General features: G+C 44.9%; 1 protein-coding gene across 2 annotated transcripts; it reads right to left on the bottom strand.

Annotated features, from left to right (window-relative positions):
• Nucleotides 1-533: 533 nt before the first annotated feature.
• ILKAP (ILK associated serine/threonine phosphatase) lies at nucleotides 534-13,981 on the bottom strand. Of its 2 annotated transcripts, none has more exons than XM_077291036.1 (10): nucleotides 13,780-13,981; nucleotides 9,460-9,582; nucleotides 5,767-5,881; nucleotides 5,054-5,160; nucleotides 4,889-4,982; nucleotides 4,718-4,805; nucleotides 3,783-3,904; nucleotides 2,111-2,230; nucleotides 1,355-1,436; nucleotides 534-1,244 (listed from the first exon to the last, which is right to left on the bottom strand). In XM_077291036.1, exons 1-10 carry the CDS (start codon nucleotides 13,820-13,822, stop codon nucleotides 1,116-1,118), a joined length of 1,023 nt encoding a protein of 340 aa, XP_077147151.1. In that variant the 5' UTR covers nucleotides 13,823-13,981; the 3' UTR covers nucleotides 534-1,115. The 2 variants fall into 2 exon arrangements, with proteins under 2 accessions (XP_077147151.1, XP_077147150.1); XM_077291035.1 differs by having other exon boundaries at nucleotides 13,765-13,894.
• Between the last annotated feature and the right edge of the window lie 1,936 nt (nucleotides 13,982-15,917).

Here is a 15,917-nt window from a genome sequence, read left to right as displayed (position 1 = left end):
TTATATCATTCATATTTCTGGCAACCACGCAAACTATAGCTTTGGCTTGGAGAAAACCAACCATAGACTTCTCCGCAGTTAAATCACGCCTCTCCTGGTATATGATCAACGAAAAACTGTCGGCTATTCTTATGGACAAAGTCGGTAAATTTGAGAAAGTATGGCTTCCCTGGGCGGAATATACTAATCACACTCCTTTTGCCGTACCTACACTTTATCTAACTAACCCTGAACCATCCGATTCAGAATGACTTTCCGTAATTATCGTAAACAATGCGATTCCACCCTCGGGCCCCCCTTCCCCCCCCTCCCCTCTTCCCCCCCCCCTCCCCTCTTCATACTCCTCCCCCTATCCCCTGCTGTTGTAAGATCATAGGATTGTGTGTTACTTGTTTACATGCATTTGTACACATTGTATTCACAGCTTTGTAATGATACCTTATTACTGCATCATATGTAAATTGTAAACTTTCAATAAAAATTTATTGTTGGAAAAAAAACGAAAGATGTGAAATAAACTATCACAGAGGGAATAAAATGTGAAATATTTTACTGAAATATACAGGATCAGAAACAATGTCACAAACAATAATGGTATCGTGGGATGGTATAATATATACCGACTTCACAGGCTTCCAAGCATAAATAATTTATCATTACCTTAACATAAATCCAGAGATCCATCATATCCCAGTATTTCAGTGAAAAGCTTTCATAATGGCACGGTGCTGAATAAAGTCTCTGATGGAAAAGAGTTTCAGAGGTTTAGTGATAATCCAGGTTGAAAGACAAGGCTGTCGCTGCACTAGGGTCCGCACAGTCGTGTTGGGGGGGGTTTCTATAATATTGTTTTTCTCCAAGAAGGAATAAACAGAATGCCTTTGAAATGAGCAGGATATCTCTCACAATATAGAGCAGCACTTCTTTCCCTAGCTGACTTCAAAGGGAGAAATTATTGGTCTAAGAAAATACAGTCTTACTGTGTATGATGATATTTTTGCCATAATTTCTAGATAACGTAGTAATGTGACTTTCTGCCTCACCACCACGCTCCAATGTGAACCTGGCATTAATGTAATGGTTTGCCATTTAATTGCCGCCATCCTTCCACCACATCAGTGCATTATCTGTACTACAAGCACAGTGACATTGTCGGCGGCGCCCCGGCGCACAGCTTCGTTTGCGAGGCGGTGGCAGGCAGATTCATATTGAGCATCCATGTCTTCAGATTCAGAGCCTTCGTCCTGCAGATGACAAGGATTTTACAGACACGTTAAATTGGACTCATTTCCTGGAATGTCCCTTTAATAAGTAACGTCTTGAGCCGCACAGATTTCCCGCTATAGAAACCCACCTGTACATGGCTGAGGATGAAGTTCACCGCTTCATCTGCTGAGAAGGCTTTAAAAAGTCCATCACAGGCTAATAAAACAAACCTTGAAACAAATAAAAAGTAGTATCATTGGTTCAATACAACATGAGAGACGATCCTTAAAGAACGTGCATCGACAAGGTATTCAAAAGCAAGGAAGAACTAAGTGGGTCATATTGTAAAGGCACGCTTATAATCAATGATCTACAACCTTGCGAAGAGGATACAATAGGAGGACCTAAAATACAAACGCAATTCTAGAAAGTGATATTACGACGCATCTGTGTTGTACTGCTCCTCTAATTCCTGGTGGAAGTGTATAATAATCTGACAACTGAGCGCAATTGTCATGTAGATATGTTCCTACGACCTGACATTATGGCGCAAAGTTATGAGAAAAAGACACTCAAAAATGTTAATTTCCTGGGGAATGTAAGTAAACAGACCAATAAACTGGAGCAGGATTCTCATGGTGTATTACCACCTGCTCTCTACCCAAAAAGAACATGCCAGGTCTCCAAGCTTCCAGCAGAGACAACCACTTTCTGTGGCCAACAATGCTGGCTACACACTGTGGGGTCTTGTGGTTTCCTTTATATTCAATTGAAAAAACACCTGTCTAGTGGGAAGGTATATAGAGATGACTGATTATAGCCACCTAGGAGCCATTTAAAGGTCCCAGGGCGTAAGATAAATGGTCGAGTAGCCGCAGTGCTGGTGAGCGATGGCCTTACTTACCTGTCACTGTCAGTCAGTGGACACCTTTTGACATCCGGGATGCTGATAACACCACAACGCTTGTACTGCCCGTCTCCTAGTGAGCGTGACACCTCCAACACCCCAAGGACTCGACCATCTCTGTTTAACAGAAGAGTAAATTTACTGGGAAACCAGAATCAGGGTTTTACCCCAAATAGAAAAAGTTGCATTGTCCCAAATCTGAGCGTCCTTTATTTTATTCATTGCCATTAATCATATTCCGGGCGGTTTACAGGCCTTTGTATGTTTTGTTTCCCCACACTACGGTCATGAGAATGCCTAAAAGACTTCCCTTATTAAATGTACCACTAAGACCAGGGACGACCAGATAACGGAGACAACGGTTACATTTACCACTGCTTATCATCAGAATAAAGCCGATGTTTGTACGTATTTAGTGAGCAAAAAGATTTGCAGAACCTTGGTCCTGTGACCACGCTGGAAACCCATGGATGCTGAACCATATGTCTCAAGGGTTAGATCCTGGCATCCACAGACTACCAACGTGGCTGATGGACCAGGGTCATGCAAAGCTTTTAGTGGTAATGTAATAGTATTATTGTGATGCAACTATGAATAGTAAGAACTCAGCCAAGAAACGGTACATCACAAACACCCATAAAGCGGGAACACGGGTGCGGAGTAGCCCAAAATTGACCATTTAGGTCCAAACTGTGTCCTGAAGAGACATCAGCCCAAGAAGTCTCTAAAGCAATGACAGCATGTTGTTCAAAGTCATGAATCACAAGTCACATTGCACGAATCTAGGTTAACAACTGCTCTGAGCACACCATCTACCAGAACCTTGTGCCCTCTGCAACACTTGGTGGGAGGGGTAATATATGGGGCTTAATATTGATTGTCACAGCACACAGGGACTTACACAATTGAAAGATTCAAACTTTGTGGCAACAGTATGGGAACAATAGTACACTTGTGCACAAAGATCTCAAAAAAAATATGGATGGAACTCTAGTCGCTGCACCGAGACCTGACCTCTGCACCATCCATCGCCTTTAGGATGACTTGCATCTCCGCTTACGAGCATGACCTTCTCGTCCAATATTATTGCCTGAGCTAACAAATGTGGAAAGCTGTAGTGATTTGTGTGGTTTTACTTTACAGTTTATAAAGCCATGTTTTCGTGCAGGCAAAGAAGCAGCAGGAAGGAAAAAAACAAACAAAAAAAAAAAAAACACTCTCCCCAAGAAAGCAGTCTGCATATCTTTAGCTGGAGAGTTATATAAGAGATTTTCAGCAGGGAGGCATGGCTCAGTCCATATCTTGGTGAAACTTTTTTAGCAAATTGAACCCTCGGGCAGAGCGGCGTCGGCAGTGTGGCTTATACAGATAACTGCCTGGCATTTCACAGAATTTACTGATTCTGCAGAATACTGTACACACCCGAGAGCGAGGGGCTCCTCCACCCTGAAGGAAGAACGTCAAGAAATAATTGTAGACACGAAAACTTAAAAACATCTCAGGAAGTATAAGCCGGTTTCTCCCATTGCCCTCCCAGGCGGGTTATATGATTATGTAGATGATACAGGTACATGACAGTTTTAGGATTCACTGAGAATAGAAGTTTTTGCCTGAATTCCCTGCAAACAGCCAGGTGTACATGTATGTGACGCATTGTAGCGGTGCCCACCTCACATTGCCTCCTGCTCTTTGGATTCTCATCCTCTCTTCATACTGAGTGGGATTATGTTCTTTACTCAAACTCAAAACAGTGGGTTTCTGGGTTTCCTCATTCATTCTGCAGAGCAAAGCCTAGATAAGGAACGCAATACATAAGATTACTGGAATAAAAAAGGCAGAAGTGCAACAAAATCTAAGCTTTATGCCAAGGCAGAAGGCTATTCAAACAAATAGGAATATCATTGGCCGCTTTTTACAATATTTCAAACACACACTGCAAAAAAAAAAAAAAAAAAAATCTGTGTAGAGCAAATGGACCAGTGCTGTGGATCTGAAAATCTCAGTCTAGGCTTCGGATCTCATTGTGGCTTTTACCCTCTGCCGCAGATCAAATAGCACATATTCCTACTCATCTTAGAAGCCAAAGACTCACAAATCAGGTCACAGACCGTCTCATGCAATTTGGACACCAGTCCGAAGGTAATGGCAACTAAAACGTCACTCTGGTGTTCCCCGACCCTCCCTGGATTTGCTAGAAGGACATTCGTTTGGATGGCTACCATGTAATGTTATTTTTCTGCCACAGAGGAAATATCTGTCCAGACATGGCCCACTGTAATAACAACTAATAACTGGGTACTGAACTGGGTACTGGAGAAGTCTGACCTGTAACCTCATCGCTGGATCGTTGTGTTTAAAGGTAACCTGGTACCAGGAAAAACACTATAGAGTTATTAACCGGCCTGGTGCCCGCACTTAGCCGAACGCTGTGGGGAGAAAATTTACTTTATTACCCCAGTCAGCGTTCAGGTTTCAGTCACAGGGCGGCGCCGGTGCTGGTTCAGTCACCGCTCTGAGTATAGAGAGCAGCAGCTGTAACCGCGTCACCAGCCCGACTGACACTCGCTCTGCATTGGGGGGGAAAAAAAAGGGTTTAGTAATCACCTTGCTGTCCCCAAGGTTGGCAATATAGAGGACGTTATCTGCAACCAGTACACAAATGGCCGTTGTGCCATCTTTCCATGATGGCTTCCTACAGAATAAAACAGAAATGACAAGGCAACAATGCAAAGAGGCGTTAATTCCTACGGCTGCAGAAATCAGTAAGACACCAACTGGCTGGCTGCCTGCTTCAGAAACTCCTCATCAGTATGCCTGAAAGCCTCAAGCAGACTCTTCTTTATGGTCTTGTCCACGCTGCCTCCATCTCCTGTAAAGAGAGGACTCATGACTCCGTTCTCTGTTATTACTGAGGGCCAGAACGCCACAACCGTGACTTACCGCGAGGCAACTTCTTCACAAGATTAAGATGCAGATTGTGCGCTGCATATCGTGCTGCCCGACTCCCGCCATGGCCATCAAATACTGCATAGTATGAAAGGCGTGATCTGCAAGAAGGAGAACCCACAGCGTGCAGTTACAGCCGCCATTTATCCCCATTAGCCCTCTGATGAGTAGGAGAGAGCTGAGGTACCATCGGCAGTCACTACACATTAGAGCGGTGCCACTTTGGGTCATAAACACTGCATTTTTCTGCTGTTTTTTTTGTGCAGAAAATCTGCTGCATTTACCACGTCAAGCAAAGTGGTAAGGATTTCGTCAAAACTTCTGTACACTGTGCAGTTAATGGCGTTATAGAACTTTAGGTTCTTCTATATAGGCCGTTTATGGGGAACCTGAAAAAAAATGCAGAATACAGGTTTTCTGTAATAAACACGGCTTCAATTCTGCAACAAAAACGCATATAAAAAAAAATTCAATAATCACTACAGATTGCTATTCCATAATTTGGTGCAGGCACTTTCAGGAAAAATAGGAGGCAAAGTCAGTATATTTGCACTTGGGACCTGGCCTTGGTGTGGGACAGCTACTTCAATCAGTGGACTGGGGGGTTGTGCGGCGGAGGACCCCCAATAGACACATACTGTATACAGATCACTGATCTTGGAGCCACAGGCTACAGAATATATATCCATGATTTCTCTTACACTTACATGTTGGCCAGCACAGGCCCACGTTCCTCGCTGAGATCGCACACCGTGTGGGCATCCTGTAATTCTTCCCTTTCTCCCCTCCTTTCTGCTACATGAGCTTTTAAAGACAGAATTCCTACATTGTGGGACAAAAAGAAAGCAAAGAACAACGTTGCAGGTAAGTAAATGCTCCTATACTTATATGCACGTCTTGCATGTGGCAGTGTTGACACCTTGCTGTTGTCTTGTGGCTGACACTACCCCATCATGTAGGGTGGCTCCAGCCGCAGCATAACAACCGCCTTAGGTGAGGACCTGAGCTAACTGATGGAGTCTCTGCCTGCTCCATTCACTAGCCTGTACTGATAACACAGGCGCTGCCATGATCTACGGTCAGTGTCTCAGGCTGCCAGGGCACAATGTGGGAAGAAATAGTCAGGAGCCATGATCACTATTTGGGCCATGATCTTTGGGCTGGCAGCCTTCACATGGAAGTGCAGGTCTTTATGACCAAAAGCAGAGACACGTTTTATGCCATAAGATATTGGATTGCTGATGCCCAACTGTGCCAGAAAACCTTTGACCACCAGCACTACCATGATACATATACATGTAATTAAGATGATACAAAAGACAATAAAACCCTATTAATAAAGGTTTATTTCCGCCTCATCTTCCATCATTTTTTTTTTAAATAATGGCGGTCCGTCCACGATCCTGAGAATGAACCACCACCTGTCACACAGTGATGATACATCCTAGCTGACTGCCATCACTGTAAAAGCTGGGAACAACTCCTAGGAATCTCCTGGTAAAGGCAGGTCTACCGAACAAATCCATGTCAGATGCAGCAGTAACGTTGTATTTCTCATTCTGGGTGACTTTTCTTGGGCTTTATTCATAAAGTGACATCTTACCATAGAATTGGATCTAGATCTTGGGAAGACTGTATTACAGTGTGTCACTTCACGTCTAGCAGCTCATTATGGATTTGTGTTGTCTTGCGCCCCCTTGTGGCTGCAGCTGGTCCTACATCATAAACCAATTCCTAAACACATACTACAGACCCCTATCCTTCTGCTCACGAGCGCTGTGGCCTCAGCAGCCAGCGAGGATCATTTCACCTATAGGTCTCCAGTGCTTCTATAATGACGGTTCACATATTACTTTTTCAAACAAAATGATCTGGTGAATGAGGCTGTGACGGAAGTATAGAAATCTATACAAGGCTAGCACGCTGACTTAGTGGTTTTGGGGTTCTGAATTCAAATCCCACCAAGTCCAGCATCTGCAAGGAGCTTGTATGTTCTCCCCATGTTTGTGTAGGTTTCCTCCGGGTTCTCCGGTTTCCTCCCAGACTCCAAAAACATACTGATAGGGAATCTAGATTGTGACCCCAATGGGGACAGTGATGATAATGTCTGTAAAGTGCTGCGGAATTAATGATGGTATACAAGCAAATCATAACAAAATACATTTTCTGTTGCCACATTAAAGTTATGATTACAGCACAGATACAAATTGTCGTCTCAGGACAACATTCAATATTACTAAGAACGTGAATGGGATTTCAACACTGCCCAACATTTACCAATAAAAAGTCTCTGGCTCCTCTATCACATGCTGATGTGGTCTGATGGAGGCCCATTTTAGGGGGGCTAAGTTACCCTACTGGATCCCATAGACAAAGTTACTTAGTTGAAGCCAATGAGATCCCCATTTTCAATAGCCAATATAGCAATAAAGGAACTCTGCCAGCACAGTCACCAAGTACAGGCGCTCGGTGCACCCTTGGTGTGGCCAAACATTTAAGTGCACCTTTCCACCTGCTTGTTTTCCATCTAGTGCCGCCATTCTCTAGCTCTATAAAGCCAGAGCTGTCAAACAAAGAAGAGGGGGGATGGAGAGAGAAAGAAAACAAGTAGGTGTGAAGGTGCACTTAAATGTTTGGTTACACCATGAGTAACCATTTATTTGATCACTCCCTTTAAGGGGGTTTTCAGAAATTAAACACTGACAGCAATCTTTTAGAGCTTGTGCAAACGACCATATTTTCGGTCCGTGTATGATCCAACAAAACATCACATTGCACTCCGACCAACATTAGCCAATGGAGCTTTTCCTTTGCCGGAGTCTGCCTGTGAAAAAAAACCCAACAAAACACAGCATGCCAGAGTTTAAACTGATCGGCCATACAAGTCAATGAGTCTGTTGAAAACATCGGGCTGCGCTCAGATGACATCAGTATGCAGTCCAAATTCCACGAACCGACACAATGGGGAAGATGGGAGACATTTTTTTATCCATCTTCTGCTCATCTGAGAGAATCAGAGCTCACTGTGATCACACTCTGATCAGAGTGTCATTGGCATAATTGATCTGATTCTCCCAGTATTTCACAGGCTTGTCTAAATGTTGTTGTGCAAACTGTAAACGCACTTGAACACGCTTTTTGTTCAGCAATGAAGTCTTGCGTTGTGAGCGTGCATACAGGCCACGGAGGTCGAGTGCATTACTTATAGTTTTCTTTGAAACAATTGTACCTGCTGATTCCAGGTCTTCCTGTAGCTCCCCACAAGTGGTCCTTTTCTCTTGAACAACTCTCGTGATAATTCTTTTCAATGCTCTGTCTGAAATCTTGCAGTGAAGCACCTGGTCATGGCCGGTTTATGGTGAAATGAGGTTCTTTTCACTGAGATTATGGCCGCAACAGTGCTCACTGGAGCCTTCAGTAATTTAGAAATTATTCTACAACCAATGCCATCAGTATGTTATGCAACAATAAGGTTGCGAAGGTTTTGAGACAGCTCACTAGTTTTACCCAAGATGAGATGTTTCTTGTGTGGTACCTTGGTAATGAGACACCTTTTTATAGGCCATCAGTTGAACCAGCTAATATTTTTCACTAAGTGACAGGATTACTTTCTAATTACTGATAGATTTCTGCTGGTGTCGTGACTTTACAAGGCTTTTTGCACCTCTCTTTATGTGATTAATACTTTTCCCTGTGTCATTTCTCATTATTACACATAACCTAATTTATGGACAAGTATGGTTTGATTTATTTGCCTGTGTGGATTGGATGGGTTGTTAGTCTTCTGGTGAGATTTTCATGTCAATAGCACCTTTAGAAAAATATTTACTTAGAAAATTGGTGACTTGTTCAATCCTTATTTCACATGCTGTACTTGTCAGCCTGGGGAGTGGGGAAAAATCTTTGGGGACCTGGCTCAGACTAATCATCATCAAAGTGTTTTATCTGAAATACCAAAGAAGCACCAATCTCAAGTCCAGATTTCATACTACATTGGCTCAGACTAAAAAGAAAAAAAAAAGCGAGCTTTTATTTATCACCATCCACCAGGTCCAGGGCTGCCTGTTCACCGCTGCTCCGGTCTTTGTAGATTACCACTGCGGCCAATGTCACGTCTACAGAACTGCAGCCAGTGACTGGACTGAGTGCTTCTGCCGGTGTAAAAGGCACGAGACGCTGATTGGCTGCAGTATGTAGACTTGACAGTACCGCTGCAAACCAAAAACCACCGGATCATCAGTGACGAGGCAGTGCTTAATCCGGGGAGGGGAGTGTGCTCCGTTTATTTAATTAGTCTCTGAGCATATGGAGTATAAAAAGTTAAAATAAAACAGCAGGACCACCCCTCACAGTTTACAGGACACACAAACTCCATGTGCAGTGTTAAGTTGTGTGAAAACCTTTACAAACTTTCTTTTCCTGGTGCGTGCCCTCACAGCCGTCCAAGTCACTGGCTTCTGCTCTTCGCTTTCCCCGAGAGTTACCGTTCAGAGGTCCGGGGTCAGGGGGCGATCCTGGTGGGGCTGGAAGAGCATGGCTGGGATTACTTAGGGACCATCATAGAAAGAAGAACACACAAGGGTGACAGACAGGGAAAAAAGCAAATATGGAGCTGAGATCTGGTGGTATAGAATCCAAATCATACAAAACAAAAAGAGTGGACTGAATGGTGCAGAAAGCAGGGAATTTTTTCTTCTTTTTAAAGACAGCTACATACATCATTAGAGCCCATGTTCTGGGATTCAAGATAAGGCAATCATATAGACAGGAAAGGAGTAAAAAATAATTCGACCTATCTTTTAAAGGTCTGTTACCTTTATACATGTATATCCGTGCTCTGTGCATTCTAATATGAAGTGTTTGTTCCTTTCACTACACTCATGGTCCTACACACAGGTAAAGATGGATGATATCAGTCTTGTAAACTCATTATATAGAAAAAGAGGAAAGAAGCAATAAACTCAGGGTGCTGCATGAGCAGAGGGGAGAAGCGTTGCACAGAAATATACGGTGCACATCATATAATAATAAATGAAAAAACAAAGTTTATATGAAAAATTAGGACAACGACAGACAACTTAAAAACAATTAAAAAGAGCACACAAAATGTACAAATAGGGGTATGGATAAAATAATCCAGGAATAAACCCCAATCCAGGCGGACATCATCATCAATATGTAATCATAAAGTATGCAGCCGAGTATAAACGTATCTCATAAAGAATAGAATAGTGTATTAGTAATAAAATACTCCTGTTGGAGAAAAAAAAAAAAAGGATGAAAGGTAAAAGACTTCGGCAAAGTTCACACTAGGCATTTTTATGCTAATTTTCAGCTGCTTTTTACAGTACCAGCATACCCTATGAGATTTCAGAAATCTCATGCACACACATTGGGTTTTTGTCATCAGGATTTTATGCTTTGGACATGGAGCATGTCACTTCTTTCAGCGGTTTTTCAGCAAAAAATGCTGACAAAATGAAAAAAGGCAAGTACAGCAGTATATGAAACCCAGGTTTACCATCTTGCCTTGGTCACCTGAGATGGCAGTTTGGATTAGTAGTTTCATTAAATGAGTGATATGTACAAAGTAACAATTGGCCAAGGAAGGTGTGAAATTGAACAATGCCTGTAGCTGACCAAGGTGTGAGGATGCACAATATGTGAGCAACTCAATGGATGGCCAAAGTGTGAAAGTTAAACAGTGTCCTACAAACTCAATGCACTGCCAAGGTCTTGGGTAAATTATTCCAGACCAATTCACCTCGCCCAGCTGTTACATTTGTATGTGTATTTTTTCCATGAGCATATGTCTTGTATTGGTGACCTGTGTTCAGGCTTCTGTGGTGGAAGCAAAACTGAACATTAGGATCCTAAAAAACACAGCAAAGACATGCACCAAAACATGCGCTTTTAACACTGTTTCTTTTCTGCCCAAAGTGTAGGTTTTGCTGCAAAAAAAATAAAAACGTAGCAAAAACGCTTAGTGTGAACTTGGCCTTACTCATACAAAAAGCTGCTGCATGAAATACATTTCATGTGACCCGTAAAAATATCACCATGAAAATTATACTATATATTAAAAACATGACGAAACAAATATGTGCAAAAAGACAAGACCGCAATATATACACATTTATTTCAATAGGGCAAGTATAACCATCCGAAATAATAAAAAATAAATATGTACATGCTCAGTGCAAAGTGCGTAACAACCTGTACCAATCTCGTCATCTGTCAGTGTTGTCCTATTTTTTCAATAATTTTTTTTTCATATACATGTATTATTTGATCTGCACCATATATTTTTCTGTGCAGTTTTTCTCCCCTCTTCTCCTATAACTCTCATCACACAGACGTACACAGAGTATAGCCTGCGGTGAGGTCCATTACACAAGGGTGAAAGATCTACAGAGGGACCATAGTTGGCAAAATGGCCATCATCTGTGATTGGTCGGCTACAAAGATTGTTCGGTGCTATAGGGGTTATCTGGGATCTACTTGTAGATGAGCTATCTAGAGGAAAGGCAATCAATATCAGATGGGTGGGTGTCCGATACCAGTCGCTCCCACTGATTAGCTAGATGAAAGCAATGTGCAGAGCACTACACTGCGGCTCTATACACCTGGTAGTGTCGGCTGCTGAGCTCTGCAGTGTATCTCCCTGTATTTCTTACACAAGCCGCTGCCAGAGCAGGTACACGCTGACCGGCGGAGGTGCACATGAACTTCCCACACGGTAAACCATCCATAAGCAAGTCCTATAAATCGCATCTGATATTTTGTGTCGCAGCATCCATTTTCCCAGCCCCAACCCTCTGTACACACTGGATACTTCAGACAAGCATGCATTGCCAATGGGGAGAGGAGCACAGGGCCGGACACATACTGCGAGAGCTGCAGATGAGGCTCCACATTAACCTACAGCACGGGATGAGCAGACAGGGCAGGCCACAGGACAAGCATGCACGGTGAGGTCACAACACACACACACACACACAACACAGGCCACAGCACAAGCACGCACGGTGAGGTCACAACATGCACACACAGGACAGGGCAGGTCACAGCACCCGCACGCTCACACTCACACTCAGGACACAGTAGGTCAAGTCACGACACACACATAAAACAGGCCACAGCGCACGCACAGGAAAGGTCAGGTCATAACATGCACAAACAACACACGGCAGGTCACAGCACACAAACAACAAACAGGATGGGGCAGGTCAGGTCACAGCGCGCACACACACACACACATACGACAGGTCACACCACACACACAGGACACAGCACACGCACACACGACAGGTCGTAACACAAACAGGACAGGTCACAGTGCATGCGCGCGCACACACACACACACACACACACACACACACAGGACGGGTCACAGCACGCGTGCGCGCGCACACACACACACACACACACACACACACACACACACACACACACACACACGACCGGTCAGGTCACAAATACACAGAGGACAGATCACAGCACACACTCACAGGACAGGTCAGGTCACAGCACACAGGACAGGTAAGGTCACAGCACACAGGACAGGTTACAGCGAGCACACACACAGGACAGGTCAAGTCACAGCGCACACACAGAGGACAGATCACAGCATACACAGGACAGGTCACAGCGCACACACACAGGACAGGTCACAGCGCACACACACACAGGACAAGTCACAGCACGCACACACAGGACAGGTCAAGTCACAGCGCGCGCACACACAGGACAGGTCAAGTCACAGCGCGCGCACACACACAGGACAGGTCACAGCGAGTGCGCGCGCACACACAGGACAGGTCAAGTCACAGCGCACACACACAGAGAGGACAGATCACAGCATACACACAAGACAGGTCACAGCGCGCAAACACACACAGGACAGGTCAGAGTACACACACAGAACACAGCACACACGACAGGTCAGGTCACAACACACATACACAGAGGACAGATCACAGCATACACACAGAGGACAGATAACAGCGCACGCACACATACAGGACAGGTCACAGCGCACACACAGGACAGGTCAAGTCACAGCACGCGCACACACACACACAGCATACACACAGGACAGGTCACAGCGAGTGCGCACACACACGACAGGTCAGAGCGCACAGACACAGAGCACAGATCACAGCATACACACAGGACAGGTCACAACGCGCAAACACACACAGGACAGACAGTGCACACACAGGACAGACAGTGCACACACAGGACAGACAGTGCACACACAGGACAGACAGTGCACACACAGGACAGACAGTGCACACACAGGACAGACAGTGCACACACAGGACAGACAGTGCACACACAGGACAGACAGTGCACACACGAGGCACAAATAAATGCCAGTGGGGGGAGGTCAGATTTCTAATAAAACTATGTATAATCAATTTGTAATATTTCTTTTTTCAGGGGAAAGGTGGGGATCGATATTGTTCACACAGAACATCTGTAGTAACCAGCACCCCCATAAGACCATCCCACACAGCGCTGGACTGCAGTCACACTGGTGGAATTATTGGAGATAAAGGGTAAAAGGCACAACACAAGGAAGATTTTGCACTTTTCTGCTGCAGCGCCCCCCTGTCATTAGTGACTACGGGGAGTACTGCACCCGCCCTGCAGTTCCGGCGCTGACAGCACATGACGCCCTGGTGAGATTAGTAATGTACCGGCTGTGTGCTCACCAGGAGCCCGCGGCGGCTCGGGCAGCTCGTCATACAGCTCCATCCAAGACTACCGGCCGAGAGAACTGACGCCGATAACTCTCGCGAGATCAGAATGGAAAATCGCGGAGCAATTTTTCCAACCAATGAGGTAGGCGGAGTAGCGGGAGTCTAGCAAATCAGCGTGGTGCCCGGTGTAGCTCCAGCCAATCAGCGTACGACTGCTGGAGACATACTTCCGCCTTGTAAAAAAAACTTTATTAACAAATCTTAGATAGAACAGAGGTATTTATTTATTTATTTATTTAACTTACAAGTTTTTTTTAATCTCTCCTTTTAATGGAAGGTGCAGAGACAGAGCTGAGGACCGCAGAGACTTTGTTATCCTTCACAGAGTAATGACACAACTAGATGGCTTCTTCCTTACTTTAAAACTAATTGTCACTGGGCCCAGAGTGGGTACTAAGGAAGATCCCTATACAGCTCCCAGGCAGACACTGCTTCTCCACACTCGCTTCTGTGTCCCTCGCCGGTCCCAAGGCATCAACACCTGGAGCTGGGTGTCACCTGACCTCTGCAGCACATTGGTTCCTTAGGCTACTTTCACACTTGCGTTTTTTTGAATCCGTCACAATCTGTCTTTTTTTGTGAATGCAGGATCCTGCATTTTCCCATAGACTTGTATTAGGCTACTTTCACACTAGCGTCGTGCACTGCACGTCGCTATATGCGTCGTTTTGTAGAAAAAACGCATCCTGCAAAATTGCTTGCAGGATGCGTTTTTTCTCCATAGACTTGCATTAGCGTCGTGCGACGGTTGCGTCGTGTTGCGTAGGACCATCGTCACCAAAAAAGTTGCATGTAACGTTTTTTGGTGCGTCGTGTCCGCCATCTCTGACTGCGCATGCGCAGCCGGAACTCCGCCCCCTCCTTCCCGCTCCTCGCAATGGGGCAGTGGATGCGTTGAAAAACAGCATCCGCTGCCCCCATTGTGCGGCGCTTTCACTGCGTCGGTACGTCGCAACGATGCAATTCGTCATGCGTCGTACGACGCTAGTGTGAAAGTAGCCTTAGCGACGGATTGTGATGGATGGCCATCCGTTTCATCCGTCGTGCACTGGATCCATCAGAAAATTGCTGTCTGTCGGGCGGAGACAATGAGGAACGTTTTTTCTGCACGTCGGAAAGGCTGCTTTCACACTAGCGTCGGTATGGGGCCATCGCGCTGCGTCGGCCCGACGTACCGACGCATACTGTGAAGAAAATGCCCGACGTGGGCAGCGGAAGCAGTCTTAAGATGCTTCCGCTGCTTCATTGTAAGGTCCGGGGAGGAGGGGGCGGAGTTTCGGCCGTGCATGCGCGGTCGAAAATGGCGGACACGACGCGCAAAAAAAGTTACATGTAATGTTTTTTTGTGGCGGCGGTGCGCCAAAATACGACGCAGCCGTCGCACGACGGTTGCGACGTGTGACACTGCGTCGCAATGCGTCGCTAATAAAAGTATGGAGAAAAAACGCATCCTGCAGACAACTTTGCAGGATGCGTTTTTTATCCACAACGACGCATTGCGACGTGCAGTGCCCGACGCTAGTGTGAAAGTAGCCAAAGTCGCTCAGCAACGGATCCTGCGCTGCCCTTCGTCGGCTATAGCAGCCTATGGGCGCAGGATCTGTCGCTGACCGTCAAAAACAGGAATCCAGTGACGTATCCCGTTTTTCTATTCTGAGCATGTATATAGGAATATTTATAGGAATACAGAAAAAATATATATATGTACAGTATATATATAAAAAGAAGAAAGAAAAAAGAGGGGGCTAGAACTCGTAGAGAAAAATGCGTAGTTGCATCTAGTTCACTCTCTCTTTATTATCTGCCATGACCTTCCACGAAAAATTTTCTTTTCAAGTGTTTACAATATATTTCTCTGAATGTGTACGTGTATATTCCACCATTGTTTCTGTATTCCTATAAAAGAATATATAGATAAGAAGGCATCTATATATATAATCGTCTAAGGGGCACTTCCGTCTGTCTGTTTGTCACAGAAATCCTGTACAGCCGCGACCAATCAGTGATGGGCACAGTCCGGCCTGGAATTCGCATCTTCCTACTCTGTCAGTGCCTCCTCCAGTCAGCGCTCACACAGGGTTAATGGCTGC

The sequence above is a fragment of the Ranitomeya variabilis genome, chromosome 2 (assembly GCF_051348905.1).
Source record: "Ranitomeya variabilis isolate aRanVar5 chromosome 2, aRanVar5.hap1, whole genome shotgun sequence".
Lineage (NCBI taxonomy): Eukaryota > Metazoa > Chordata > Amphibia > Anura > Dendrobatidae > Ranitomeya > Ranitomeya variabilis.
Note: the sequence above shows the minus strand (reverse complement) of the source record. Positions and strands in the feature narration are given on the sequence as shown.